Below are 27,731 nucleotides of genomic sequence, written 5' to 3'. Positions count from 1 at the left end.
TCTTTTCTTTTCTTTCTTCTTTTTTTTTTAAAAAGAAAAACCTTGTAACATTTATTTATTGCTTGTGTATGTTTATTCCTGAGTGTGGAGGTCAGAAGGCAATCCTGGGGAGCCAGTTCTCCTACCATGTCCATTCCGGGACTGGAACACAGGTTATCAGATTGGTGCCCTGCTGGGTCATCTCACCAGCTCTCAGTTCTTTCTTTTTTTAATTGTTCTTTTTTATGGAGTCTAGGCTAACTTTGAACTGTCTGTGTAGCTGAGTATGATCTTGAACGTCTGTCCTTCCTGTCCTTACTTCTCAAGTGTTAGGATCACTGGTGTGTGCCACCATGCCTGGTTTTATGTGGTGCTGCTGGTAGTCAAACCCAAGGTCCTCATGTATACTAAGCAGGCAGTCTGCCAAATGAGCTATGTATCTAGCTGACTTGGTTTCCCTTCTGTTCCTGTGATAAAATACCCAGCTTAGGGGGAAAGAGTTTTTTTTTTTATTTTTTTAACTTATGGTTCTTAGTTACATTATAGTCTTCTGGGAGGTTAAGGCTGAAGGAATTTGAAGCAGCTAGTCACATCACATTCACACTCAAGAACACAGAGAAATGAGGTAATACATATACATGCCTACTGCTTAGCTCACTTTCTCTTCTTTTATATAGTCTAGGGCCAAAATCCAGAGAATAGTGCCACCCAGTTTTAGGCTGGATATTTTTATGTCAGTTCAGGAAATTAAGAAATTCCAAGCCAGATGTGGTGGCATATGTCTTTAATCTCATCACTCAGTAGGCAGAGGCAGGTGGGTCTCTGTGAATTCGGGATCGGCCCTGGTCTACATAGTGATTTCAAAGCTAGCCAGGGCTGCATAGTGAGACCTTTGTCTTAAAAAAAACTGACAGACATGCTCAAAGGCCAGTTTGGTTTAGACAATTACCATTTGAAACTCTTCTCCCCAGGTGAATGTAGATTGTATCAAGTTGACAGTTAAAACTAAACATCATGGCTCCCTCCCTCTCTTTTGCTCTCCTTCCCTCCCTTCCTTTCTGAAGTTGTATTTTGCTGTACAGCTGAGGCTGGTCTTGAATTTATGGTCCTCTTGCCTCATTTCCTGGGATGCTGGAATTAGGCCTGTTCTCCAACACGTAGCTTTCTTGATTTTCTTATTTCACTATAAACTGTTTCTTGAGTTTTGTCTTATTCCAGTGGTGTATTAAAAAAGATGTTTTATTATCATTGATCAGGTTGTCTGTATCCATGATGTTTCTTCCATCTACCGAGTGCCTCTTCTTTTGGAGGAGCAAGGTGTGGTTAAATATTTTAAAGAGAGGTTGGACCTGCCCATCAGTGACTGTTCAAGTAATTTGCTTTACAAGTGGAAAGCCATGACTGACAGGTATGTGAGATGAATTATTTCTGTATAATTTTTTTTAACATAGATAGAACTTGTAAAAAAAACCTTCTCCCAATTCTTTCCAGACTTTCTCAGTCTTTATAAATGCAAGGAAATTAGGACTGCAGGATTACAGATAAACATTCTACAGCCTCTGGCTTTATGTGGGATTGGACTGAGTTCTCATGCTTTTGTGGCAAGTTCTCTACTAACTGAGCTATCACCTTGGCCTCTTTATGCAATTTTTAATAATTCTTGGGCTTGTAGGTGGAAGTAAAACCTACTTTAAAGGGCCAGTCTGTCCTATTTACATTTTTGTATGTGTATGTTCTGTGTGGATATATCTAAATTTGTTGTTAGAGTATTTCTCTGTGTTCTTTGAAGATTTTTGGAGCCATTGTTTTTGCTGTACTTAAACACAAATGAGTTAAATGGATTTGGATTCCCAATATATATATAGACCAGGCTGGCCTTGAACTCATAGAGATCTGCCTCTCTCTGCCTTCTATGTGCTGGGATTAAAGGTATGTGTCACCACTGTCCGGCTCAAAGGAATATTTTTAATTCTGGACATTTGATTAATATGTTAATTTACTTTTTATTTATTCTACCTTTTTCTTTTTTTTTCAGTCCTGGGGCCAGAACTTGCGCATGTTAGGCAAGTGCTCTTTGCTGAGCCATATCCCTAGCCTAGTTCATAGTTGTAAGTGTTGCAGAGTTTTTGTTTTATTTAAGATTTGGCTAACATTTCCTAAAGAAGATCCTTTAAATGGGAAGTTTGACTCTACATTTAGCCCTCCATCTGGAAGTGATTTGTTTGTTTGGTTTTGGGATCGTCTCCTGCAGCCCATACTGGCCTTGAACTTCTACTCCACCTCCAGATTGCTGAGGTTGTATATAGGTGTCCACCACCATTCACAGTGCCCATCCAGTACTTACATATCTTAAAAGAAATACTTATTTAAAAATCACATTCATTTATTTTGTGCACATGCACACTTACTCAGCAGTTAAAGGACAACTTTACAGGAGCTGATACTCTTTTCTTCCTCCAGATCCTTAACTGTATCAGCAAAGACAAGACCTTTTTTTTTAAAGATTTATTTATTTATTATGTATACAACATTCTGTCTCCGTATATGCCTGCAGGCCAGAAGAGGGCACCAGATCTCATTACAGATGGTTGTGAGCCACCATGTGGTTGCTGGGAATTGAACTCAGGACCTCTGGAAGAGCAGCCAGTGCTCTTAACCTCTGAGCCATCTCTCCAGCCTGACAAGACCATTTTTTATAAGTTCTTTTTTTATTGTTTCTTCCCAAGACAGTGTTCCTCTTTGTAGCCCTGACTGTCCTGGAACTTGTTCTATAGACCAGGGTAGACTCAAATTCGTAGGTCTACCTGCCACTGTCTTCTGAGTGCTGGGATTAAAAGTGTGTGCCTCTACACTCAGTTTATAAGATTCTTAGGAATTTAAGGGCATGTGCCTTCATGACCAGAGAATTTTTTTCCCTCCCTCTAAGGACTGAACCCAGGGCTTCAAGCATACAAGCCTTAATGTATGAGTTACATCTCCAGCCTAGTGAAGACCCATTCAGTTCACCTCAGTCTTCAAAGTAAATGGAGATCACAGTACCTATATCATTTTGGATTGTTGGTTTATTGCTAACTGCAGTGTGTAATGGACAACCCCGCTGTGGTCTGTAGAACATGTAAGGAGTCAGTGAGAAGGCAGAGCAGTTGCTCTGATGATGGAGGTTCACTGCCACTCAGACACTAGCAGTCCTGGTTAAAGTGGATATGGTCCTTTCCTGGGACCCCAGGCTGAAATGAGATACCCTTTCCCACTTTGGGACCTGCCCATGATGGGTGGGCCTGTAAAGTAGATTCTGCTTCCCATTTCCTAGGAGCTCACAGTAATAGCAGAAGCCTGCCTCACACGTCTGTGATAGCTGTGTTAATCATGTGAGGTGGACCTTTGGTTGATCTTGGAAAGGAAAATGAATATAAGGGATAGACTTAGTACATCAGCCAGCACAGCAGGCCCCACCCTGGGTGGGGCTTTTGACTCGTGCGCTCACCTGTCCCATCTATTACCATGTGATTTCTGTCAAGGAAGTTTGGACATGAGTGAATAGATGGAGGAGTCTGTAATTGTCTTTAGTGTGCTTTCTTTTGGGTCAGAGCCATGTCCTTCAGCTTTGTGTGGAGAAAAAGTGAGACCCAGCCAACTCTTTTGCATACTGGCAGCTGCTAAGTAGGTAGACCACACCTTAGGACAAAATATCTACTTCTGGTGACATCTCTTATATTTGGCTTGAGATTAACTTGCTTTCTGTTATTAGGAATTCATCATCATCATCATCATTATAATCATTATCAACATCATCGTTTTGTAATACTGGGGGATGAACCCAGGGCCTAATGCATGCTAGGCAAGTGCTTTACCACTTCTGGCCATACAGAGCTGTGAATTCTACAGAGCAAGATAAAACTAAATAGCATTAAAGGCTTGATAATGTTGGAGGAGAGTCCGCTTGTTTGGTTCCCAGCCACCCGGCTAGCTTAGACCCAAAATAATCACACAGAAACTGTATTATATAAAACACTGCTTGGCCTGTTAGCTCTAACTTCTTATTGGCTAACACTTACATATTAATTCAACCTATTTTTATTAATCTGGTATCACCACATGGCAGTGGCTTACCGGCAATGTTTCAGCATGTCTAACTGACTCTGGCTGTGGCTCCATTGCATCTCTCTGACTCTGCCCTTCTTCCTCCCAGCATTCAGCCTAGCTTTCCCTGCCTACCTAAGTTCTGCCTTGCTATAGGTCCAAAGCAGTTTCTTTGTTCATTAATGGTAATCACAGCACACAGAGGGGACTCCCGCACCATGACAACTTTCCCTCAGTTTATTTGTTAATCTTCCTTGGACGTCTTACCTTTCCTGTTACTTTTAGTCTCTTAGTTTTTTCCTCCACCCAGCTTAGTTTTTGTTTTTGTGTTTTTAATTTATTTTATCTGTAAGTTTTTGTGGAAGTGTGTCACTGTGTATATCTGACTAGCTTGGAAGTCAAGATGTAGACCAGAGATGCCTCAGACTTGTAGTGATCTCTGCCTGCCTTGGCCTCCTGTGTGCTGCCACATCTGGCTTATTTTTTATTTTCAAAGTATGATCTCATGTATCCCAGGCTGTCCTTGAACTCATTGTGAGGCTGAGGATGATCTTGAACTTCTGATCCTTATGTTTTCACTTCTTGAGTGCTGGGATTGATAACAGCTGTGTTATCATCATGCCCATTTCTACATGGTGCTGAGGATCATATAGCCAAAGACTTCTAGCATGCTAGGCAAACACTCTACCAACTGAGCCACATCCTGGACCCCAGCTTACTTTTGTTTTGCATTTATCTATGCAGTTTTGCACACGTGTGTGTGTGTGTGTGTGTGTGTGTGTGTGTGTGTGTGTGTGTGTAAGGTGTTGTAAAAAGGAGCAGCAGGCTGCGTTCCCGCCAGGATCCTGGCTCCCACACGGCTAACTTTACACCCGAAATAACTATGTGGAAACTGTATTCTTTTAAACACTGCCTGGCCCATTGTCTGTAGCATCTTATTGGCTAACTCTCTCATATTGATTCAACCCATTTCTAATAATCTGTGTGCCACCATGAGGTCGTGGCTTACTGGGAAAGATTCAGCATGTCTGACCTGGCAGCTTTGTGGCAGCGGCTCTCTGACTCTGCCTGACTTTGCTTCTTTCTCCCAGAATTCAGTTCTGTCTTCCCTGTCTACCTATGTTCTGACCTATCAGGCCAGGCAGTATTCTTTATTAATTAACCAATGAAAGCAACAGATAGATAGAAGACTCTCCTACGTCAGTAAGGTACACATGCATATTTATGTATATGCATGTGACAAATGATATTTTTCTCAATATCTCCACTTTATATATTGAGACAGGTCTCTTGCTGATTCTGTAGCTTGCTGTTTCAGCTAATCTGGCTAGCTAGTTTGTCCTGGGGAACCCATTTCTACCATCCTTGCCCTGGGATTACAGCTGGGCCACTATACCCATCTTACATTTACATGAGTTCTCATGATTATTTTCTTTTTTTCTTTTTTTATTGTTTTTATTGTGCTATACGTTTTTCCCCACTCCCTTTTCTTCTTCCCCTCTCCCCTTCTACCCTCTCCTATGACCCCCACACTCCAAATTTACTCAGGAGATCTTGTATTTTTCATCTTCCTATGTAGTTCCATGTATGTTCTTCTTAGGATCCTATTTGCTGTTCTAGTTTCTCTGGGGTTGGGATTGTGGCCTGTAGGTTTTTTTTTTTTTTGCTTTTTGTCTAAAGGCCACTAATGAGTGAACACATATTTGTCTTTCTGGGTCTGGGTTACCTCACTCAATGTGTTTTTTTTTCTAGATCTATTCATTTACCTGCAAATTTCAAAATGTCGTTATTCTTCACCGCTGAGTGGTACTCCATTGTGTAAATGTATCACATTTTCTTTATCTGTTCTTTGGTTGAGGAGCATATAGGTTGTTTCCAGGTTCTGGCTATTACAAATAATACTGCTGTGAACATAGTTGAGACATGTCCTTGTGGTATGATTGAGCATCTTTTGGGTATATGCCCAACAGTGGTATTGCTGGGTCTTGAGGTAGATTGTTTTCTAATTTTCTGAGAAATCGCCACACTGATTTCCAAAGTGGCTGTACAAGTTTGCACTCCCACCAGCAATGGAGGAGGGTTCCCCCTTACTCCACATCCTCTCCAGCATAAGCTTTCATTAATGTTTTTTAACTTAGCCATTCTGACGGGTGTAAGATGGTAGAGTTGTTTTGATTAGAATTTCTCTGATGAATAAGGATGTTGAGCATTTCCTTAAGTGCCTTTCGGCCATTTGAGATTCCAGTTCTTGAGAATTCTCTGTTTAGATCTCTACCCCATTTTTAAATTGGATTATTGGATATTTTAATATATAGTTTCTTGAGTTCTTTGTATATTTTGGAGATCAGCCCTCTGTCAGATATGTGGTTGATGAAGATTTTTTTTCCATTCTATAGGCTGCCGTTTTGTCTTGTTGACCGTGTTCTTTGCCTTACAGAAGCTTCTCAGTTTCAGGAGGTCCCATTTACTAATTGTTTCTCTCAGTGTCTTTGCTACTTGGGTTATATTCAGGAAGTGGCCTTCTGTGCTAATGTGTTCAAAGCTGCTTTCCATTTTCTCTTCTATGAGGTTCAGTGTGACTGGATTTGTGTTGAGGTCTTTGATCCATTTTGACTTGAGTTTTGTGCATGGGGCTAGATATGGATCCTTTTGCATTCTTCTACACGTTGACATCCAGTTATGCCAGCACCATTTGTTGAAGATGCTTTTCTTTTTTCTATTGTATAGTCTTAGCGTCTTTGTCTAAAAATCAGGTGTTCATAGTTGTGTGGATTAATATCAGAGTCTTTGATTCAATTCCATTGATCCATGTGTCTGTTTTTGTGACCATACCAAACTGTTTTCATTACTGTAGCTCTATAGTAGAGCTTGAAGTCAGGGACAGTGATGCCTCCAAAAGTTCCTTTCTTGTACAGGATATTTTGGCTATCCTGGTTTTTTTGTTTTTCCATATGAAGCTGAATATTTTTCTTTCAAGGTCTGTGAAGAATTGTGCTGGGATTTTGATGGGGATTGCATTGAATCTGTAGATTGCTTTTTGGTGAGATTGTCATTTTTCTTATGTTGATCCTACTTATACAAGAGCATGGCAATCTTTCCATTTTCTGATATCTTCTTTAGTTTTTTTCTTTAAAGACTTAAAGTTCTTGTCGTACAGGTCTTTCACTTGTTTGGTTAGAGTTACCCCAAGATATTTTATGTAGCTTGTGGCTATTGTGGAGGGTGATGTTTCTCTGGTTCCTTTCTCAGTCCGGTTATCATCAGTATATTGGAGGGCTACTGATTTTTTTTAAGTTAATCTTGTATCCTGCCACATTATTGAAGGTGTTTATCAGCTGAAGGAGTTCCCTGGTAGAATTTTTCTGGTCACTTATGTAAACTATCATGTCCTCTGCAAATAGTGAAGGTTTGACTTCTTCCTTTCCAATTTGTATCCCCTTGATCTCCTTTTGGTGTCTTATTGCTCTAGCTAGAGCTTTGATGCTATATTAAATATATATGGAGAGTGGACAACCTTGTCTTGTTCCTGATTTTAGTGGAATTACTTTGAATTTCTCTCCATTTAGTTTTATGTTGGCTGTCGGCTTGCTGTATATTGCCTTTATTATGTATAGTTATATTCCTTATGTCCCTGATCTCTCCAAGACCTTTATCATGAAGGGGTGTTGGATTTTGTCAAAGACTTTTTTTTTCATCTAATGAGATGATCATGTGTTTTTTTCTTTTATTTTGTTTATATGGTGGATAACATTGACAGATTTTCATATGTTGAACCATACCTGCATTCTGGGATGAAGATCATATTGATCATGGTAGATGATTTTTCTGATGTGTTTTTGATTTGGTTTGCCAGTATTTTATTGTATATTTTTGCATCAATGTTCATGAGGGAGATTGACTTGTAATTCTTTTTCTTAGTTGCATATTTGTGTGGTTTGGGTGCCAGGGTAACCGTCACCTTGTAAAAAGAGTTTGGCAGTGTCCCTTCTGTTTCTATTGTGTGGAACAATTTGAGGAGTATTGGTATAGGCTCATCTTTGAAATTCTGGTGGAATTCTGCACTGAAATCATCTGGCTCTGGGCTTTTTTTTGGTTGGGAGACTATTGATGACTGCTTTTATTTCTTTGGGCTTATAGATCTATTTCAATTGTTTATCTGATCTTGATTTAATTTTGGTATGTGGTTCCTATCCAGAAAATTGTTCATTTCCTTTGAATTTTCCAATTTTGGTTAGTACATGTTTTTGATGATATAGGTAGTTAGTGCTATGAACTTTCCTCTTAGCTCTGCTTTCAAAGTGTTCATAAATTTGGGTATGTTGTGTATTCATTTTTATTGAATTCTAGGAAGTCTTTAATTTCTTGCTATTTCTTTCTTGACCCAGGGGTGATTCAGCTGAGTGTTGTTCAATTTCCATCAGTTTGTGGGGTTTCTGCAATTAGTGTTGTTGTTGAACTCTAACTTTAAGCCATGGCAATCTTATAAGTTACAGGGGTTACTCCAATTTTTCTGTATCTGTTGAGGTTTGCTTTGTGACCAAGTATGTGACCAATTCTAGAGATGGTTCCGTGAGGTTCTGAGAAGAAGGTATATTTTGTTGTGTTTCAGGGGAATGTTCTATAGGTGTCTGTTAAACCCTTTGAGTCATAGCTTCTGTTAGTTCCTTTATTTCTTTGTTCTGTTTCTGTCTGACAATTCTGTTCATTGGGTAAAGTGGGGGTGTTGAAGTCTCCCACTATTAGTGTGTGTGGGTTGATGTGTGATCTAAGCTTTAGTAATGTTTCTTTTACAAATGTTGGTGCCCTTGTTTTGGGTCATAGATGTTTAAAATTAAGTCTTCATCTTAATGCATTTTTCCTGTGATGAATATGAAATGTCCTTCTTCATCTCTTTTGATTGATTTTAGTTTGAAGTCTATTTTGTTAGATATTAGGATAGCTACACCATCTTGTTTCTTAGGCCCATTTATGGAAAATCTTTTCCCAACCCTTTACTCTGAGGTAATGTCTGTCTTTGAAGTTGAGGTGTGTTTCTTGTAAGCAGTAGAAGAATGGATCCTATTTTTGTATCCATTCTGTTAGCCTGTGACTTTTTATAGATAAACTGAGACCGTTGATATGAAGAGATATTGACCAATGATTGTTAATTCCTGTTATTTTTGGTTTTGTTGTTATTGTTGGTATTGTATTATGTTTCCCTTCTTTGGGGTTTGCTATTGTGTGGTTATCTATTGCCTGTGTTTTTGTGGGTTTAGCTAACTTCCTTGGGTTGGAGTTTTCCTTTTAGTACTTGTAGGGCCGGGTTTGTAGATAGGTATTGTTTAAATATGGTTTTGCCGTGGAACATCTTGTTTTCTACGTCTATGGTGATTGAAAGCTTTTCTGGGTATAGTAGTCCGGGTTTGCATCTGTGGTCTCTTAGTGTCTTCAGCAGATCTGTCCAGTACCTTCTGGCTTTCAGAGTTTCTGCTGAGAAGTCAGGTGTAATTCTGATATGTATGCCTTTACATGTTACTTGTTTTTTTTTTCCTTTGCAGCTCTTAATATTCTTTATTTCTTCTGTATGTTTAGTGTTTTGATTATTATGTGGCGAGGAGACACTTTTTTGGTCCTGTCTATATGATGTTCTGTAAGCTTCTTATACTTTCATAGGTATGCCCTTCTTTAGGATGGGAAAGTTTTCTTCTGTAATTTTGTTCAATATATTTTCTGTGCCTGTATCTGGATTTTGCCATCTTCTATCCCTATTATTCTTAGATTTGGTCTTTTTATGATGCCCCAGATTTCCTGGATATTTTGTGTTAAGAGTTTGTTGGATTTAACATTTTCTTTGACTGATGAATCTGTTTCCTCTATCGTATCTTCGACACCTCTCTTCCATCTCTCATAGTTTGTTGGATATGCTTGCATCTGTAGTTCCTGATTGTTTGCAGACATTTTCCATTCCCAGAATTCTCTTGGTTTGTGTTTTCTTTATTGTCTTTATTTCAGTTTTCATGTCTTGAGCCATTTCCTTTCCATTTGATTGCTTTTTTTTTCTTGGCTTCCTTTGCTTCCTCTAAGGGATTTGTTGATTGCTTCCAATTTTTTTTTTGTCTTTTCCTCCACTTCTTTAAGGGAATTTTTCATTTTTTCTTTACGGGACTCTATCATCTTCATAAAATTATTTTTAAGGTGGTTTTCTTCTGCTTTGTCTGCATTGAGATATTCAGGTCTTGATGATGTTGAACCACTAGTTTTGGTGGTGCCATATTGCCCATTCCTTTCTCTCCAGTGGGTATAGGTGGGGGTCTCTGCTTCAGGGTGTCCCTCTTCCTCCAGTTGGTGCAGTCGGGGCCTGTAACTTAGGTCCCTCTTCCTCCAGGTGCAGGCAGTTTCAGGCCTCTGATGGACACTGATATGGCTCTGAGGCTCCTCCAGGTGTAGGAGGAGGCAAGGCTCTGGTGTTTGCTGATGCCTTGAAGGATGATCCAAGGTGTGGGAAGGCTGCTCCCAGGTCCCCGAGTCTTTGCTGGGTGTGGGTAGAGCATGGAATGTGCCAGGGTGGGGTGGGATAGGGCTGGGGCTTGAAGAGTAGGGTTCTCCAGCCGAGGACCCAGATACTCACCTTCTCTAGGTGTCTTCAGGGTCAAGGTTCTGGTGGTCACAGATGCTGTGGGGGATGGTTCTGGGTGTGGGAGGCTGCTCCCGGTTTTTGGGGGCTTCGCTGAGTGGGGATAAGGCATGGGATGTGCCTGCAGGGTCTAGGACCTAGACATTAATACCCTCCAGTCCGGAATCCAGACCCTCACCCTCCAGTGTAGGCAGGGTCAAGGCTCTGGTGCTCTCAGATGCCATGGGGGCTGTTTGCAGGTGTGGGGAGGCGGCTCCTAGGTCTTGCCCCAGTGCTTCTCATGCTTTTAAAATCAGCTTGATGACCAGAGTTTGGCATGTTGGAGGAGAGATTTCTGTCAAGTACACTGAGTGTCTTGTCTCTTTCTAAGGTTCTGAAAAGTACTTGGAATAAGAGTAGTGGCTGCATTGTTGCTTGTGATGTTTCATAGTGTAAATATGGATTTTGAACTTGATTCCCTTCTCAGGTATGAAAAACTGCAGAAAATATGCTCCATCGCCCTGGTTGGTAAATACACCAAACTCAGGGACTGCTATGCCTCTGTGTTCAAAGCATTGGAACACTCAGCCTTGGCCATCAATTACAAGTTGAATCTGATGGTGAGTTCCAGCCTGCTGTTCTAGCTACTTCTTTATTGATTTTTAGTTATTTGTATGTGTACCTATGTCTGTGTGTGGGTGAGTACATGTGAGTGCAAGAGTCACTGGATCCCTGAAACTGGAGGTGCAGGTGATTCTATGCCACTTGATATGAGTGCTGGGAACCCAGCAGTGGGTGTTCTTAACGCTGAACCGTCTCTCCACGCCTTTTCTAGATAGTTCCATCGCTCCAGTATTTTGTATTCTAAAGAAGCAGATTGGATTGGATTGTAGCTCAGTGCTGGAGAGTTTATTTAGCATGATCCATTTATTTAGTTTATTTAGTTTATTTAGCAGGTTCCATCCCCAGCACTGCAAAACAAATAAACGTAATTTACTGTTCTGTTGCTGTGAAGAAAAACCATGGTTAAGGCAACTTTTTTTTTAAATTGGCAACTTGCTTATAGGTTCAGAGGGTTAGTCTATTATCATGGCAGAAGTATGACAGTAGGCAGGCAGTCTTGGTGCTGGAAAAGCAGCTGCGAGCTCACATGTTATCCACAAGTTACAGGCAGAGAGAGGAACACTGGCCCTGGCAAGGGCTTCTGAAATCTCAAAGACCCCCCCCCCCAGTGACACACCTCCTCCAATAAGACCACCCTTCCTAATCCTTCTCAAAACAGTTCCATTAACTAGGGACTAACCATTCAAACATATGTGCCTATGGGAGGCCATTCTCCATCAAATCATCACAGTTGGGGATGTAGCTCAGTGCTAGAGTGCTTCCTTAGTGTGACCAAGTCCTTAGGTCCTTCCACAGCACGGCAAAACAAACACAATTTATAAATTTCCAAAGAGGCAGATTGTGATGAAGTGCTTCTAAGTCCAACTGCTATGTGGAAAGTTGAATAGGAAGACTGACAGGACTCGACATACAGCCATGTCTAAGATTTATGATAGCCAGAGAATACAAAGGAACATCGGCAAGTGGACGAGTCCTATCTGGTAGAATCTGGGGAAAGGCAAGCACAAGCTTACCAGAGGCCTTTCCAACATGGAGTTGCATAGATTCGGCTGAAGTCCCCAGTGGTGACCTGTGATAACTGTGTAAAGTGCTCTTTACTGGGAAGCTCAGTAGAGATTTAGTGGCCAGGCCATTTTCTTTCTTTCTTCCTCTCCCTCTTCTGTCTCTCTTTTTCCATCTCCCTCTCCTTTCCTTACACTTCATGGTACAAGCCTTGAACCTAGGACTTTGAGCATATGAGGCAAATTCTATATCACTAAGCTATATTCCTAACCTTCTTAATTTTATATTTTGAGAAAGAGCTTTGCTAATTTGGCCAGACTGACCTTGAATTCACTTGTACTTTATAAGATCTGGGAAGAGTGAGGCCTCATGAGCTACTACTGAGCTAGACTAGCTCTCAGTTATCGACTGACTGTTAGATAGCTGTAGTATTGTAAATGTTCCTTCAACCTGTTGGGTTCTTGATGTTATTGTTTTGCTTTTTAGTACATAGACTCTATTGATCTGGAGCCAGTCATGAAAGCTGAGGACCCTGTGAAGTTCCATGAAGCTTGGCAGAAGCTATGCTTAGCTGAGTGAGTACCGGGAACTGTCCACATGAGGAGGACAATGTCATTATGGTTTCTCTGTAATTATTTCACTTGCCTCGGTTGCTAAGTTTTGTGCTTTTGGAGTAGTAGTTAGGAGTTCGGGTGGTCTTTGTAGGTGGTTGTGCAGCTTTCATGCAACATTGCATTTAGGTGACATGGGCAGTGGGCGTGGTTTTATTTGGGGAGGGTGGGGAGGGAAAGAGTGCCGATTTACTGAAAGATGCCGTGATGCCTACTGCATATAGAAAATTAAGTATAAGCAGCACCTTTCTCTGATTTTCTTTTCCATGTGTTTACTAATTAATTATAATTAATTAATTAATTAATTGCTGAAATAAGGCCTGTGTAGCCCAGGCTGGCCTGGAAACTGTATGTCTTAGGGTGACCACCTCCTATGTTCGGGGTTTATAGACATGCACTATCATGCCTTGTTTATGGGGTGCTGGGAATGGAATCCTAGGACTATGTGTTAGACAAGTTTTTTGAGACAAGGTTTCTCTGTAGCTTTGTTGCCTGTCCTGGAACTAGCTCTAGTAGATCAAACTGGCCTTGAACTCGCGGAGATCTGCGTACCTCTGCCTCCCGAGTGCTGGGATTAAAGGCGTGCACCACCACCGCCCAGCCTAGACAAGTACTCTAACAACTGAGCTGTATCCCCAACCCTTCACACAGTCTGGTTCTCCCCGTCCCATCTCCTTTCTGTAAGCAATTGAGAGAACCCTGGGGCAGCATTGTGTCTTGAGGTTACTATGACCTTCCTGATTTTTCCCTTGAACTTTTTTTTTTTTTGGTTATTTGAGATAGGCTTTTTCTGTGTAGCTCTGGCTATCCTGGACCTTTCTCTGTAAACCAGACTGGTCTCAAAGCTACAAAGCTCAAACCGTTGTTTTTAGTTTAAGTGTTTGCTCTAGCCAGGGCATTTTCATTCACTGTTACTTAATTGGCCACTGAAATCATAGGCTGCTTTTATCAGCTTAACTCTTTCTGATGATGTAAGATGCTGCAAGTTTTTATATAGTAGTTAGAACCCAGCTAGGTGTGATGGTATATACCTGTAATCCCAATGCTTGGGAGAATGAGGTGGGAGGATTCAGATTTCAAGTCTAGTCTTGTCTATAGAGTGAGTTTGGGGCTGGTCTGCGCTCCATGAGTCCCTGTCTCAAAAATTTAACAACAAAGGGACTTTAATCCATTTTTATTTTCATTCATTTTATGTTTCTCTTTCTTTCTCCCTTTCTGCCAGCCCTCAGAAATTTTTGTTTGTTTTGTTTTGTTTTTGTTTTGTTTTTGAGACAGGGTTTCTCTGTATGTAGCCCAGGCTGTTCTGGAACTCACTCTGTAGACTAGGCTGGCCTTGAACTCACAGAGCTCTGTTTGCCTCTGCCTCCTGAGTGCTGGGATTAAAGGCATATGCCACCATTGCCTGACTAATTCTTTTATTTCATATTCTTTTATTTATTTGTTTTTGCCTTTTGAGACAGATTTCATTATATAGTCCAGACTGGCCTAGAACTCTGAATCCTCCTGCCTCAGCCTCTGGAGTGCTGGGATTATGAGTATATTTCACCAACACAGTTGTCATTGTAGTCTTTGATTTTGTTTTGTTTTATTGGTGCAGACTCTTGCTGTTTAGCCATAGTCAGCTAGCCTGGAACTTGTAGCAATCCTCCTGCTTCTGCCTTTTAAGTGTTGGGTTAATAGACATGTACTGCCATGACTGGCTGTCCACATTTTTTATTGAGCATAATTTCTCAGTTACTGTAGTCGAAAGCCACAAATACCTATCAGAAAATATATTAAAGTCAATTGCAAGAAACTGTCCCCATATGTCCCCATAAGGTTGAGCTTCAAAGATGTTTAATTATGTAACCTATTCTGAAAATAGACCTCAGACATTCACTAGTGATTATGCCAAGCTTTGAGTTTGGGAACATTGGACATAACTGATGAAAACACAAGTTTTAAAAATAAAGGTAATGTGGGTTGGTGAGATGGCTTAGTAGGTAAAAGTTGTTGTTGCTAAGTCTGCCAACTTGAGTTCGATACGTGGCACCCACATAGCAGAAGGAGAGAGCCAAATGTTACAAGATGCCCTCTGACCTTCGCATACTTTCACTGTGGTATGTACTTGCCACATGGACCCACAGACACACTCATTCACACAGAGTAATTAATTAATTAAAAGTATTGTTAAAATGGTGACTGGTCAACTTTATTTTCATCTTGTGTTCATTTCAGTGGCATTCTTGTGCCTGGAGGCTTTGGACTCCGAGGAACAGTGGGAAAACTCCAGGCAATTTCTTGGGCAAGGACAAAGAAGATTCCATTTCTGGGTAAAACTTTTTATTTATTAAGCCTATGAGTTTTACGTATTTTTTTTTTTCAGTGCTAGGAATTGAACCTAGGGCTTTAAGGATACATGCAAGGCAACTCTGCCATGGAGGTATATTGCCAGCTCTTATTCATGTTTTTGACCTAAGGTAGGTGTCCTACACTAGTTGGGGTAACATGTAATAAGGTTTGTTCTTGTGATGGTGTGAACTTACTTTTGAAAGTCAGGCACCAAATCATTTGCTACAGGGCTTATCAAACTGAATGTGGCTCCTAGCTTGCTTTTGTAAACCAAGTTTTATTGTAACACAACCACCCAGTTGGTTTTGCATGTTGCTCATGACTGCATAGTTGACGATTCAATGACTTGTAAAGCCTAGAATTATTACTTCCAGTTTATAGGAAACATTTGTCTCTGAGTTGCAAGAAGCTGGAAGAAGTTTGTCCCTGTATTCTTCTTACCAGTCCTCTTAGCACTTCCAGCAAAAAGCTATTCCCAGAACTCTTTAGTAGCCTGTTTGAAAAAGTGCTTAAGCCAGGTGTGGAGTGCACGCCTTTAATCCCAGTACTCAGGAGACAGAGGCAGGCGGATCTCTGTGAGTCTGATTGAGACCAGCCTGGTCTACAGAGTGAGTTCCAGGGCAGCCAGAGCTACAGAGAAACCTTGTCCTGAAAAAAGAAACAAATGAGTGAACACACAACAACAAAAAGCAAACAAAACAAAACAAAACAAAAACCCCAAAAAACCAACCAACCAAACAAACAAAAAAACGCTTAAGTTGAAACTTTGCGTGTGTATGTGAGGTACTGGGGATGAAACCCAGGACCTCATGTGTGCTAAATAGGCACTCTTCTACTGTGCTCCATCCACAGCTCTAAGTTGAAACTTACATTCATTTTAGAGAAGAGAATACAGAAAAATCAGTCAGGGCCACAGGAGTAGCTCTGTTAAAAGTTGCTTATACCAGGTCTTTTTTCTTTCTTAAAAGAGGTGAGGTCTTACCGTCTTACTGTGTTTGTCTAGGCTGATCTTGAATCTCTTGGTTCAAGCTATCCTCCTGTCTCAGCATCCCAAATACTGGGCATATATGACTATATCTTCAGAGACAGGTCTTTTGAATGCTCTCGTTTAATTTGTGAAGCCTAGTTTGTAATTTGTCAAGCCAGATGACATGGGAGCTGGATGTGCTAAAGGCAGCTCTGCTGCTGTAGATTCAGGTAGGAGAGGCATGGAGGCCCAGTTGCCCACTGTGTTTTAGGTATTCTGGTGGCTTTGTGAGCTGAAAGGAAGATTTGCTGTCTTTTACTATCAGCAGAATGTTAGATGTTAGTTTTTTCTACTACCTGCTCTTTTTCTGGATACTCCATAATTTTGGGACCTCTTTCCCAATAAAAATCCCTGATACTTCCTTTGCTTTATTCTGACCTAAGCTCATTTGGACCATTGTTAATTTTTGCTTCTTAAGATGGGGTGTTAAGGCTGGGGAGATGGCTCAGTGGGCAACAGACATCCTGATTTGATCCCCAACACTCACATTAAAAGCTTGGTATGACTGTACATGCATAAAACTTTAACACTGTGTGTGGGGGTAGGGAGAAAGGAGGGCTGCTGGGGCAAGCTAGCCTAGAAGAATTGGCAAGCTCCAGCTTCTTCACCCTGTATCAAGGGAATGAAGTAGAGATTGAGAATTCAGAACTCCTGACGTTTTTTCTGGCCTTTGTACTTGGGTATGAATTATCACCCCACATGTGTATATATGTCATGTACACACACAAAAAGAGCATGTGTATTAGTTACTTTTCCATTGCTATGATAAAACATCATGGCCAAGCAACTTACAGAAGGAAGGGTTTATTTGGTGCTTACAGTTTAGAGGGAGAGGAGTACATGACCATCATGGTAGGGGTCATGGCAGCAGGCAGGTAGGCATGGCCCTGGAGCAGTAGTTGAGGGCTCATATTTTGACCTGTAAGCAGGACGCAAAGAGAGCTAACTCAAAATGGCAAGTCTTTTGAAACCTCAGGGCCTGCCTGCAGTAATATTTCTTCTAGTCACCCCCGAAACATCTTCCAACTGGAGACCAAATATTCAAACTTATGAGCCTATGGGCCATTCTCATTCAAACTGTCACAGGATGTTTTAATACAGGATGTTTTTATATAGCTCAGGCTGGCCTCAAAGTTGCTGTAAAGCCAAGGATGACCTTGAACTCTTGATCCTCCTATCTTCACTTCCCTAATGCTAGGATTCCAGACAGGCACTAGTTTATGCTTTAGTGTGAAATGGAACCTGGAGTTTTGAGCAGGTTAGGCAAGCACTCAGTCCACTGAGCTACAGCTCTGCCCTTGACTATTTGTTTTTTTTCTTTAAATCTCTCTGTAAAGTCAGTTTCCATTTAAACTTGGTTAAAGCTTCTGATGTGATTTTCATTGTATGGCATGTTCGCAAGTTGTTCTCAAGTCTCTCATGTGTGCTCTTTATTCTTTTTTGTTTGTTTGTTTTGTACAATTAAAGGCATGTAAGACAAAATGACCAATAAGTACCCTGTTTTGTTTTATCTGCATTATGTCTGTGCACCACATGGGTACCTGGTAGTCTTTGAGGTCAGAAGCCAGATTCCCTAGCACTAGATTTCCAGGGTTTTGTTAGCTGCCATGTGGGTGCTGGAAATCGAAACTGGCTGTTCTGGAAGAAAACAAGTTCTCTCTCTCTCTCTCCCTCTCTCCCTCTCTCCCTCTCTGTTTTTTAAGATAGAGTTTCTTTGTGCTACTGAGCCATCTCTTCAGCCTCAAGTGCTTCTGTTTTATACAATGCATGCTATATCTGGTCTGTCAATAAATATAAATAATGTATAAAGTGGCCAGTGAAATTCTTTTCACATTTCTGCTGTTTTACTCTATTTTTTCAATATACATGCTTTGTACATGTATATAGTGTATGTTGAACCTATTTTCTCTCATATCCCCATCCTCAATTGAGCCTTGAACTTGTGTAGCAAGGCTGGTTTTGAACTCCCGATCTTCCTCTCTATACCTCCTATGTGCTAGGATTACAGATATGTATCTTTGTTTCACAGCATCATGTCTCTTTATGTACTAGCCGCGTGGAACTTTCTGAAGTTCCTTGAGCACTAAACCATTTCCTGTGTATCCCTTTAACCCTGGAATGTTGGTGCATTGATGATTTCTCCCCTTGCATCTCCTGGATCACATATCTGTAATAGCATCTGGAATGCTCCTTGCTGTCTGTTTATAGGAGGGAGTTGATGGGCTACAGTGAGTGTGGAGATAGGTTCAAAATCATCTGTATGGCAACAGGCCTGCAGTGACCCAGGCCTTTGCATTCCACTTACCTTTTTTTAAGATTTATTTTTATTTTATGTGTCTAGGTATTTTGCCTGTATGTGTGTCTGTGTACCACATGCATGCAGTACCCTTGGAGACCAGAAGAGGGCTTTTCTTTCTGGAACTGGAGTTAAAGATATTTTTGAGCCGCCATATGTTGGTGCTGAGGACCTGCAAGAGCAACGAGTGTTCCTAACTTCTGAACCACCTCTCCAAACCACTTCTACCTTTTTTGAGCACCTGCTCAGTTTCATTTTGTGTCTTCTAGCCTGCTTTTTGCCATAGCACTGGTGCTAGCCCCTGCTGCTCCTTTTCTCTTTGAGATTAGCAGTTCCCCTTCAGATTAGGAGGTCGCCCTCAGATTGGCCAACCTCAGGTTGCCATGTGGCCAAGGCCATGTTTTGGTTGTGAAATCTTGAGAGGTGGGAGTGTGAAATCTCAGCTCGAGGAGACTTCCTCTTGAGTCGGGGTGTTGTTAGACATGCTCTGAGAAGGTCAAGGTCTTTGAAACAGTTCTGCAGCCCAATAGGTGCCTTGGTTCAAGAATAGCTGTGGCAGATGGCATATTTGTCTTCTGGGAGCTGGTCCTCACCTGTCTTCCAGTGGCTTCTTGCTCACCTCTGGACCTTAGGTTGCTCCTTTAGTTTTGACTGCTATCACTCAATAGAACTCAATAGTTCCAGGAACTATTCTGGGTGCTAAGGGGATCACAGGGAACTAAGCGGGAAGTCTTCCTCTCCTGAAGTCTTCATTCTTAGAGATTTCAGGAAACAGTTGAACACAAAATGTCACTAGATAGAAAACATGCTCATGTGCTTCTCCTAATAGGAATTTGCCTTGGGATGCAGCTGGCAGTGATTGAGTTTGCAAGAAACTGCCTGAATTTGGAAGGTAAGTCTAAGGTTTACTAAGCACTGTTTATTTAAAACAAGAACATGTGTCAGCAATATTGGTAAACCACTAAATGTCTTTGTCTTTAGATGCTAATTCTACAGAGTTCGAGCCAAACACTCCAGTTCCATTGGTAAGTGGCTTGTAGATCTTTCTGGGTCCAGTCATTGTCATTCTGTTTCATTTCTTACCTAGCTCCGTAACAGGTAATTACTGTCTTCTCCTAACAGTGGCAGAACTTTAAACATTATATATAAATTTATTATTTCCTATTGTTTTTGCTTCCAACTGCTTTGTTCTCACTAGTCTATCTTGCCAGCTGTGCCTTGAAGAAACACAGCTCTGCCTGATTTGTCTTTGCAGCAGCTTTCAAGCTTAATGTTTAGGAAAGGAATAAATTGACTGTGACAACAATTTCTAACAGCTAATATAAATAAACGAGCTGTCCCTTCTCTCGTCTTGTCCCCAGTCTTCCTATTTTCCACATTGGTGGCCATCTATTCTTCTAAGAAATGGCAACTGTTAGTCCTCACCTGCCCATTCCCTTTTCCCCCAGGATACTCACTCAGTCATGGGGCTAGAGAGACGACTCAGTGGCTAAGAGTGCTCGCAACTTTTCCAGAGGATTCAAGTTTGGTTCCCAGTACCCCCATTAGGCAGCTCATAGCCACCCATAGCTCCAGTTCTAGGGATCTGACACTGTCTTTTTGCCTTTGTTGGCATCTACGTATGTGTGCACACAAATAATAAAGAAATGGTTGTGTGTTTTTGTTTCTTTGAGACAGGGTGTCATTGTGTAGTCATGTCTGTCCTTGATCCACCTGCCTCTGTCTTTCAAGTGCTGCGATTAAAAGCAGGTGCCACCGTGCCTGACTATAAGTTTTTTTTTTAAAGTTAGGATCCTTTGCCAAGCTGGAAGGTGCTCACATTTCATCATTTGCTGCTTTATTCATTTGTTTCATGCCGTTTCAATTCCTCTCACACTTAGGGGTTCCAGTTTGGACAGTCTGAAGTAGTATTTTTCAGTTTTCCCATGGAGATTCCTTATATGTCCCTCTTATGGTCTTTCTCCTGAAACCTTAATAAAACCAATGAAGAATTGAACCATTTGTTCTAGAATGGCTTTATTTCTGTGCCTTCGAGTTCTTGCCACACTCATTAGTAATTCTTGTCTTTCATGCCTGTCCATGGTTCTTGGCTTGCCTGGTCATCATTTGCCTGTCTGTGTGTATTTAGTTACATTCTTGCTGCCAAGCATCCCTATCTGATAATCAGCGGCCTTCATATAATGGTATAATGGTTATACTCTCCTTGGTTGGTTTTCCACTTTTACGTGTGTGTGTGTGTGTGTGTGTGTGTGTGTGTGTGTATCATATGGACTGTTTTGCAGTTATTAGTTTTCTTCTGCTATGTGTTCTGGGGAATGAACTCAGGTTGTTAGGCTTGTGTGACAGGCATTTTTAACCCACTGAGCCATTTTATAGGCCTTTCCTTTGTTTTAGATGTGGCTTACCTAGAACTCATTGTGTAGCCCAGGCTGGCCCCTACGCTCACAGCGATTCTCTAACCCTAATCTCTCAAGTGTTGGAGTCACAGGTATTAACTGCCATGCCTGTTTCTCTCTGTGGTTTTTAAAGAATTTATTTACTTTGTGTGTATTTGTACACTCTCGAGCACGTATGTGTGGATTCACGTGGCACGGCATGTGTGTGGAGGTCAGACAACAACTTGCAGGAGTTGGTTCTTCTGTGTAGCTCCTAGGGATCAAGCTCAGGCTGTGGAGCTTGGGACCGGTGTCTTTACCTGTTGAGCCATTTGCCAATCATCATTATTATTAACATCTTACAGATTTTGGCCATTTGAGGTTCTCATTCAGTGTGCTTTAGTGGTTTTACAGATCTGTGTCACTATCATGGCAGTCAATTTTGGATCACTTTATTTCTTAAAAAGAAAAATTCCAAGGCTTGGAATGTAGTTCAGTTGGTAGAGTGTTTTTCAGTATATACAAAACCCTGAGTTCCATCCTCAGCACTGTATAACTGGGGCATATTTTTATTTGTTATATGTGAGGTGCTAGATGTCATTAGTACTGTCCTCAATTATGACACCAAAATTTCCTCTAGATATTGCCAAAATGGTTAGAACTGTCTCCATTGACTTTGGGCTCGAATGACGGCTCAGCAATTAAGAATGTGTACTGCAGATGGGCATGGTGGCTCATGCCTTTAATGCTAATGATCTCTGTGAGTTGAGACTAGTCTGCTCTACATAGTGAGTTCCAGATCAGCGAGGACTACACAGAGATATCCTGTTAAGAAAATGTGTACCGCTCTTGCAGAGGGCCTGAGTTTTGAATCTCAGAACTGATAGTAGGCAGCTCACAACTGTCTGTAACTCCCGCTCCAGGGTATCCAGTGCCTCTGACCTGCACTTTTGTACATATCTACACACAGATGCATAATTAAAAATAAAGTAGTCATTGGCTTAGAGAAATCTAGTTCTATTATTATTTCTTATACTAGTTACTTTTCTCATCCTTATGACATAATTAATACCCCATCCCAACAGCTTAAGGGAGGAGTGTTTGGTTTTTAAGTTGAGATGGGTTATCAAGGAACCCTATGATAACTTGGACTTTTGATTCTTTGATGTTACCTCCCAATTTCTGGGATTCCAAGTATATACTATCACTTTTGGTTTATGTAGTGTTGGGGATGGAATCCCAGGACTTTGTGAATGCTAGGGAAGCACTCACCCAGCTTAACTACCTCCTGAGCCTTGAATGGTTTCTTTTGCCTCACAGTTTGAGGAGATATAGACCATCAGAATAGAGACAGCATAGTGGTGGGACTGGTTCCTATCCATGTTGGTGGGAACAGGAGGAACATGCTGTAGGCAGACTCCAAGTGTAGAGCAAAGCTGGCCTATTAACCTTCATCCATTCCTAAACAGCCCAACATTTCTCTGCCAACTAAGCCCCTCATCCAAAAGCTTCCTTAGCTTCCCTAAACAGCACTACAGCTGGGGAGTAAGTGTTCGAACAGAGGGCCCGGGAGGGTGCACTTCATACTGGTATAACAATACTCCTTTACCTTCCTGTATAGCAACTATTTGTTATGTTTTTCTTGATTTATTCCATTGAAAAAATGACATTTTATTTGAGTGTGTGTGCATGTGTGTGTATGTGTCTAGGCACATGTGCCACAGTTTACGTATAGTGCTGGCGACAACTTTTGTAGGATTTGGCGCTCTTCTTCTACCACATAGGTCTTAGAGAGGTCTTGGGGGTAGAACTCTGATCATTAGCTTGGTGACAAGTATCCTTATCCACTGGGCCATCTTGTCAGCCCCATTTTTCCATTAAAAAATATCAATAGGGGCTGGAGAAATGACTCGGCAGTTATGCACACATGTTCTTGCAAAGGACCTGGGATCAGGTCCCAGCACTCACACGTCAGGTCATAATCATCTATAACTCTTGTTCCAGGGTATTTGACACCCTCTTCTGTCCTCCGTGGGTACTTCATGATCATGGTACACTTACAAACATGCAGACAAAACACTCACACATATAAATAAAAATAAATCTTGAAATTAATTAAAAATAAAAACAAATGTGTATGTCCATCTGTAACTTATCCCCTTTTTAGTTACATCATAGCATATTCTTCTCATTTATTTTCTGATTTGCTTTTTTTCACCCCATGGAAGAAATATTCTTGCCTTTTTATAGCTTTCAATTCAAACCATAATGAACTGTCACTTTCCAGCTAGATGGTACTTTTAAGCCTTATGCTCAGAAGGCCTCATATCAGCAAAGAGTTCCTTAGGAGGCTTTAATAGAAATGTATTTCCTGAGTAATAGCTGCAGCGGCTCTGCCAGGAAAATGATGGGTTTTCTTTTTCAGGAGATACATTAGGATAGGAAGGGCTTTTACCAGTAGGTGTCGCTATTAGACAGCGTGTCAAGGTTAGGTCTTTGATGACTATGCTTGCTCTGTATGTGTGTTCAAAGAAAAATTGATACACAGGATAAAGTTAAATCTGCAGAGAAGGCATAAAAGGACTTCATTTGCCTTATTTTGTGTTACTTCTCTTCCAAAGAAGCAACTACATTCATTTTTTTGCTGTTGTTATTAGTTCAGGGATGTGTGTGTGTGTGTGTATGAAGAGAGAGAAAGAGAGAGAGAGAGAGAGAGAGAGAGAGAGAGAGAGAGAGAGAACGAGAGAGAGAGAGAGAGAGAGAGAGAGCGAGCGAGCGAGAGCGAGCGAGAGAGAGAGAGAGAGAGAGAGAGAATACATGTACATATGTGTGGATGAATGTATAGACTTTTGGAGGGGGAGGCAGTGCAATGAATGGGAATTCAAGGCACCATGTATACTAGCTTAGTGTCCTAGCCTACCACTGGGCCATACCCACAGCCACTTTAGCTAGCATATTGAGACATTGTCCCCACCTTACACTGATTACCTATCATTGTGTTAGAACCTTTTACAGCTTGCTTAGCTGTGTGCACTATGGGCACGACAGTATTTATTGCATTTATGGTATTGTGTTTATAGTCTTGTATTTAGGTTTTACTCTTTGTTAACCTTAAATCACTCTACATTTTGACCTCCACATACAGTATGTTCTTTACCCACACATAAGCACATCTGTGGGATGAATCCATAGAAGGGAAACTGCTAAGTCAGAGGATGTATGCATTTTACATTTCAGTGGCTCCTATACACATAAGTGAGATGAAAACAATAAAACCTAATTGCTATTGAATGTCTTTATGTGCTGAGATCACTTTGCTGGAGAAAAATAGCCTTAAGAGCCAGCAGTTGTGCTGATGGCTGAAAGTCTTATTAAAGAAAAAGACTAAGGGGAATGGAATCATAAGGCAGCCAACACCACAATGCCTGATACTTGGGCAGATAGCAATTACTTAGTAGGCATGATCGTTCCGTCTCTTCTAGCTAAAGAAAGTAAACATGTTGGAAACCAGGAGACTCTTTTAGGATATGTCTACTCCTAAAATCTGTTTCATTTCTCTGGTTGTCATTACCCCTGCCCTTTTTTTGGCATGCAAGGTAAGTATTATGGTTGCTTACAAAATCAATGGAGACACTGTTATTCAGAACAGCCTCTTAACAGGCACACATAAAAAAAGAAATAGATTTTTCTTCAAGGGTTACAGTAGATGCTGCATCCAAGAGTACCCACAAGAGAAAGCAAACATTTGTTATATTATGCCATTTCTCTGACTTATCTAAAGACCTAATAGAACGCTCTGGAGTGTTGCAGAATACTTCTGGATCTACAGCAACTCTGGCGTTTTTTTCTGCTTTTAAGTTGTCTCAGCTGCTTTTAGAGGAGACTTATCAGGAACATAGCTGACTTATGTTCTAACTCTGTATTAGTCTAAGGGAATAGGTGTCAGACAGTTCCCTGGTAGGTAGGTAGACAGGCTTTAGGTAGATAAATGTACTCTTCACTTAGATATTTAAGGTGGCCAAGTTCCTGATTCTTCTCCCTCCTAGATATGGACTTGGTAGGCTTTTTGGGGGACTTCCAAATCTCATGGGAGAGATTGGAACCAGTTTTGTAGTAGGAACCAGTTAGCTTTCTTTTCTTTGGATTATCCAATCCTCCACAATAGTCCAATCCCGCTAATTCTGAGAAAGAAAGGGAACCCCCAATATAAAAGTTTCAGCTTCCATACAAACTCAGATTATAGATTCCTAATCTCTTCTCCTAATGAAAGCTCTGTTTTTCCTGCTTTTTTAGTTTTTAAGTCATTGGAGAAAAAGAATCTGTTCCTGCAATGTCTCCATGACAGCATTACGTGAAATCACATCTGTAACCCAGCACTAAGAAAGCAGAGTTAGGGGGATAATGAGTTTGAGGCCAACCTGGGCTATAGAGTGTGTTCTAGGCTATCTTCAATCATATAGTGAAACCTTGCCTCAAAACAAAACAGAAACAAACAAATAAAACCAAAATAAGCAGGGAGATGGTTTAGGAGGTAAAAGCACTTGCCACTAAGTCTAATAATCTAAGTTTGATTCCCAGAACACACATGGTGGAAGGAGAGAATAGGCTCTTGGAAGGTGTTCTTTGATTTCTATACATGCACTGTGGCAGTGCATACACACCCCAAAACATGTAAAATATACCAAAAAAATATAAAGAAACAAATGAAAATGTGAATTCATATAAAATACAACACCATGAAAACAGAATACATGCGCTGCTTTCAAAACAATCATGGACACTCAGATGGTGGTATTTGTAAAAGACAGTAGAAAAGGGGCTGGAGAGATTGTTTAGCAGTTAAGAGCGCTTCCTGCTTTTTCAGAGGACCCAGATATCTTTCCCAGCACTCACAAAAGGCATCTTACAATTGCCTATTAACTCCATCTCCAGGAGCTCCAGCTCCCTCTTCTGTCTTCTTTGGGTACCTGCACATGGCATAGACAGAGATGTACAGACATATACATTTTTAAAAAATTGAAAAGTGAGAGATTAGGAGTCTTTTTCCTTTAAATTATTTCAGTATTTTACGTGAATGAGTGCCTTGCTTCCATGTATGTTTGTTTATAATGTGTATGCCTGGTGTCCTGGGAGGCGAAAAGAGGGCATTGGATCCCCTGAAACTGGAGTTATAGATAATTGTGAGCAGCCAAGCGGATACTGGAAACTGAAGCGGGTCCAACTGCTCTTAACTGCTGAAACACTTTTCTAGCCCTAGGTTAGAATTTTACTGCTGAACCGCTCATGGGATGGCTAGAAGTGTTTTAGCAAGGTGCAAATGGACATCTGAGATTGTAGTATTTGATAATATTCTGATTGGATTTTTTATTATTGTTATGCCTTTATCCCTTTCTGATCTAGGAAGTTTCAGAGTTAAAATTAATTTGACATCTGATTTGTGAATTAGTTACAATTAAAAGCCAATTCTGGTGAAGACTAATTTATGTTGCCTTTAGTTTGAAGTATTTCCTTTGGCTTGTCTTTCAACAACTTTATTTGCTATGCAAATTAAGAGATTTAAAAAAAAACAGAAACAAAAATTCAAACCAGCCAAACCACAACAAATCCACATAAAGACCCTGTCTCTGTAATCCTAGCACCTGGGAAGTGGAGACAGGAGGATCACGAGTTTGAGGCCAGCTTGGGCTATATGAGACTGTCTCAAACAAACAAATAAACAGATACCCAGGCAATTCACTCCTGGGTTAAAGACGTGCCCCACCGCAATCAGTTAGCCACAGAGATAGCTCCTAACTGCTGAGCCAGCTCTGTAGGGAAGATTGACTCTGAATGTGGGCAGCACCATTCATTCCATATGCTGGCATCAGATCTAAATACGAAGTTAAAAGGGACCTGGGAGATGGCTTAGCAGGTAGGTTACTTGTTGCTATGCCTGAGAACCTGAGTTCAGTTCCGAGGACCCACAAAGTGGAAGGAGAGAGCCAGCTCCAGCATGTTGTCATCCTCTGACCTCCACATACATACAGTGGTGCCTGAATGCTTGTGTGCACACCCACTCAAGTGCACGATGAATAAATAAATAAATAAAAATTTAAAATACTTTTTTGAAGGTTCAGAAGGAAAAAGCAAGCTTAACACCTCTCTCTGCTTCATGTCTGAGCATGCAGTGTGACCACCATGTACCCCATGGTGCCACCAGAGCGTCATTCTCATCATCCTGCCTTCTACACTTTACACACATGATAGGCTGTGCTCTCAGACCATGTGCCAAAAATAAATGCTTCTTCCTTCAGTTGCTTCAGAGTCTCCAATCCCTAAGTAGCCTGCAAGTGAAGTTGTGCTGGTAGTTCATTTGTAACGCTGTATTTAGGACTCTAAAGTGGACAGCGCCAAACAGTCCCCCCCCCAAAGTATCTCCTCCCACCAACATTCAGTCATTGCTATTAAAAAAAAAATCAAGTGGTTGAAATACCTATTTCTAAGGCACTTCCCATTGAGCTCACAAATACATTAGCTTTAAAGGATTCACGGAGTCAGTCATTTATTGTTAACATTATGGATTACCCTTAAAACTTACTAATGGGCGCTCACTCCAAATTGTACTGGTTCCTTTCAAATAGCAGACACTGGGTAGGACACAGGAAAGAAAGGTAGGGGCCATCTTGACTGGAAGAAAAATGGTCCTTTTAAAAAAAGAACATATAAAATTGTATGTATTTAAGATGTACAAAGTAAGTTTTGCTGTATATACACATTATGAGATAATTACTAAAATCATGCTACCTTCTACTAGCCACAAAGTTCAGAGAATATG

At 40.9% G+C, this 27,731-nt stretch overlaps 1 protein-coding gene across 5 annotated transcripts in view; it reads left to right on the top strand.

Annotated features, from left to right (window-relative positions):
• The window catches only part of Ctps2 (CTP synthase 2), a 127,483-nt gene that overhangs the window by 28,344 nt on the left and 71,408 nt on the right, over nucleotides 1-27,731 (top strand). For all 5 annotated transcript variants that reach the window (XM_048440641.3, XM_048440645.3, XM_048440643.3 and 2 more), the window contains exons 8-13: nucleotides 1,236-1,387; nucleotides 11,139-11,271; nucleotides 12,764-12,852; nucleotides 15,106-15,200; nucleotides 19,372-19,434; nucleotides 19,524-19,567. In XM_048440641.3, coding sequence (XP_048296598.2) covers nucleotides 1,236-1,387; nucleotides 11,139-11,271; nucleotides 12,764-12,852; nucleotides 15,106-15,200; nucleotides 19,372-19,434; nucleotides 19,524-19,567 — 576 coding nt within the window. The remainder of the gene's footprint in view (nucleotides 1-1,235; nucleotides 1,388-11,138; nucleotides 11,272-12,763; nucleotides 12,853-15,105; nucleotides 15,201-19,371; nucleotides 19,435-19,523; nucleotides 19,568-27,731) is intronic.

Source organism: Myodes glareolus, chromosome X (assembly GCF_982192425.1).
Source record: "Myodes glareolus chromosome X, mMyoGla1.1, whole genome shotgun sequence".
Classification (NCBI taxonomy): Eukaryota; Metazoa; Chordata; class Mammalia; order Rodentia; family Cricetidae; genus Myodes; species Myodes glareolus.
This window is presented reverse-complemented; position numbering and strand designations above follow the sequence as displayed.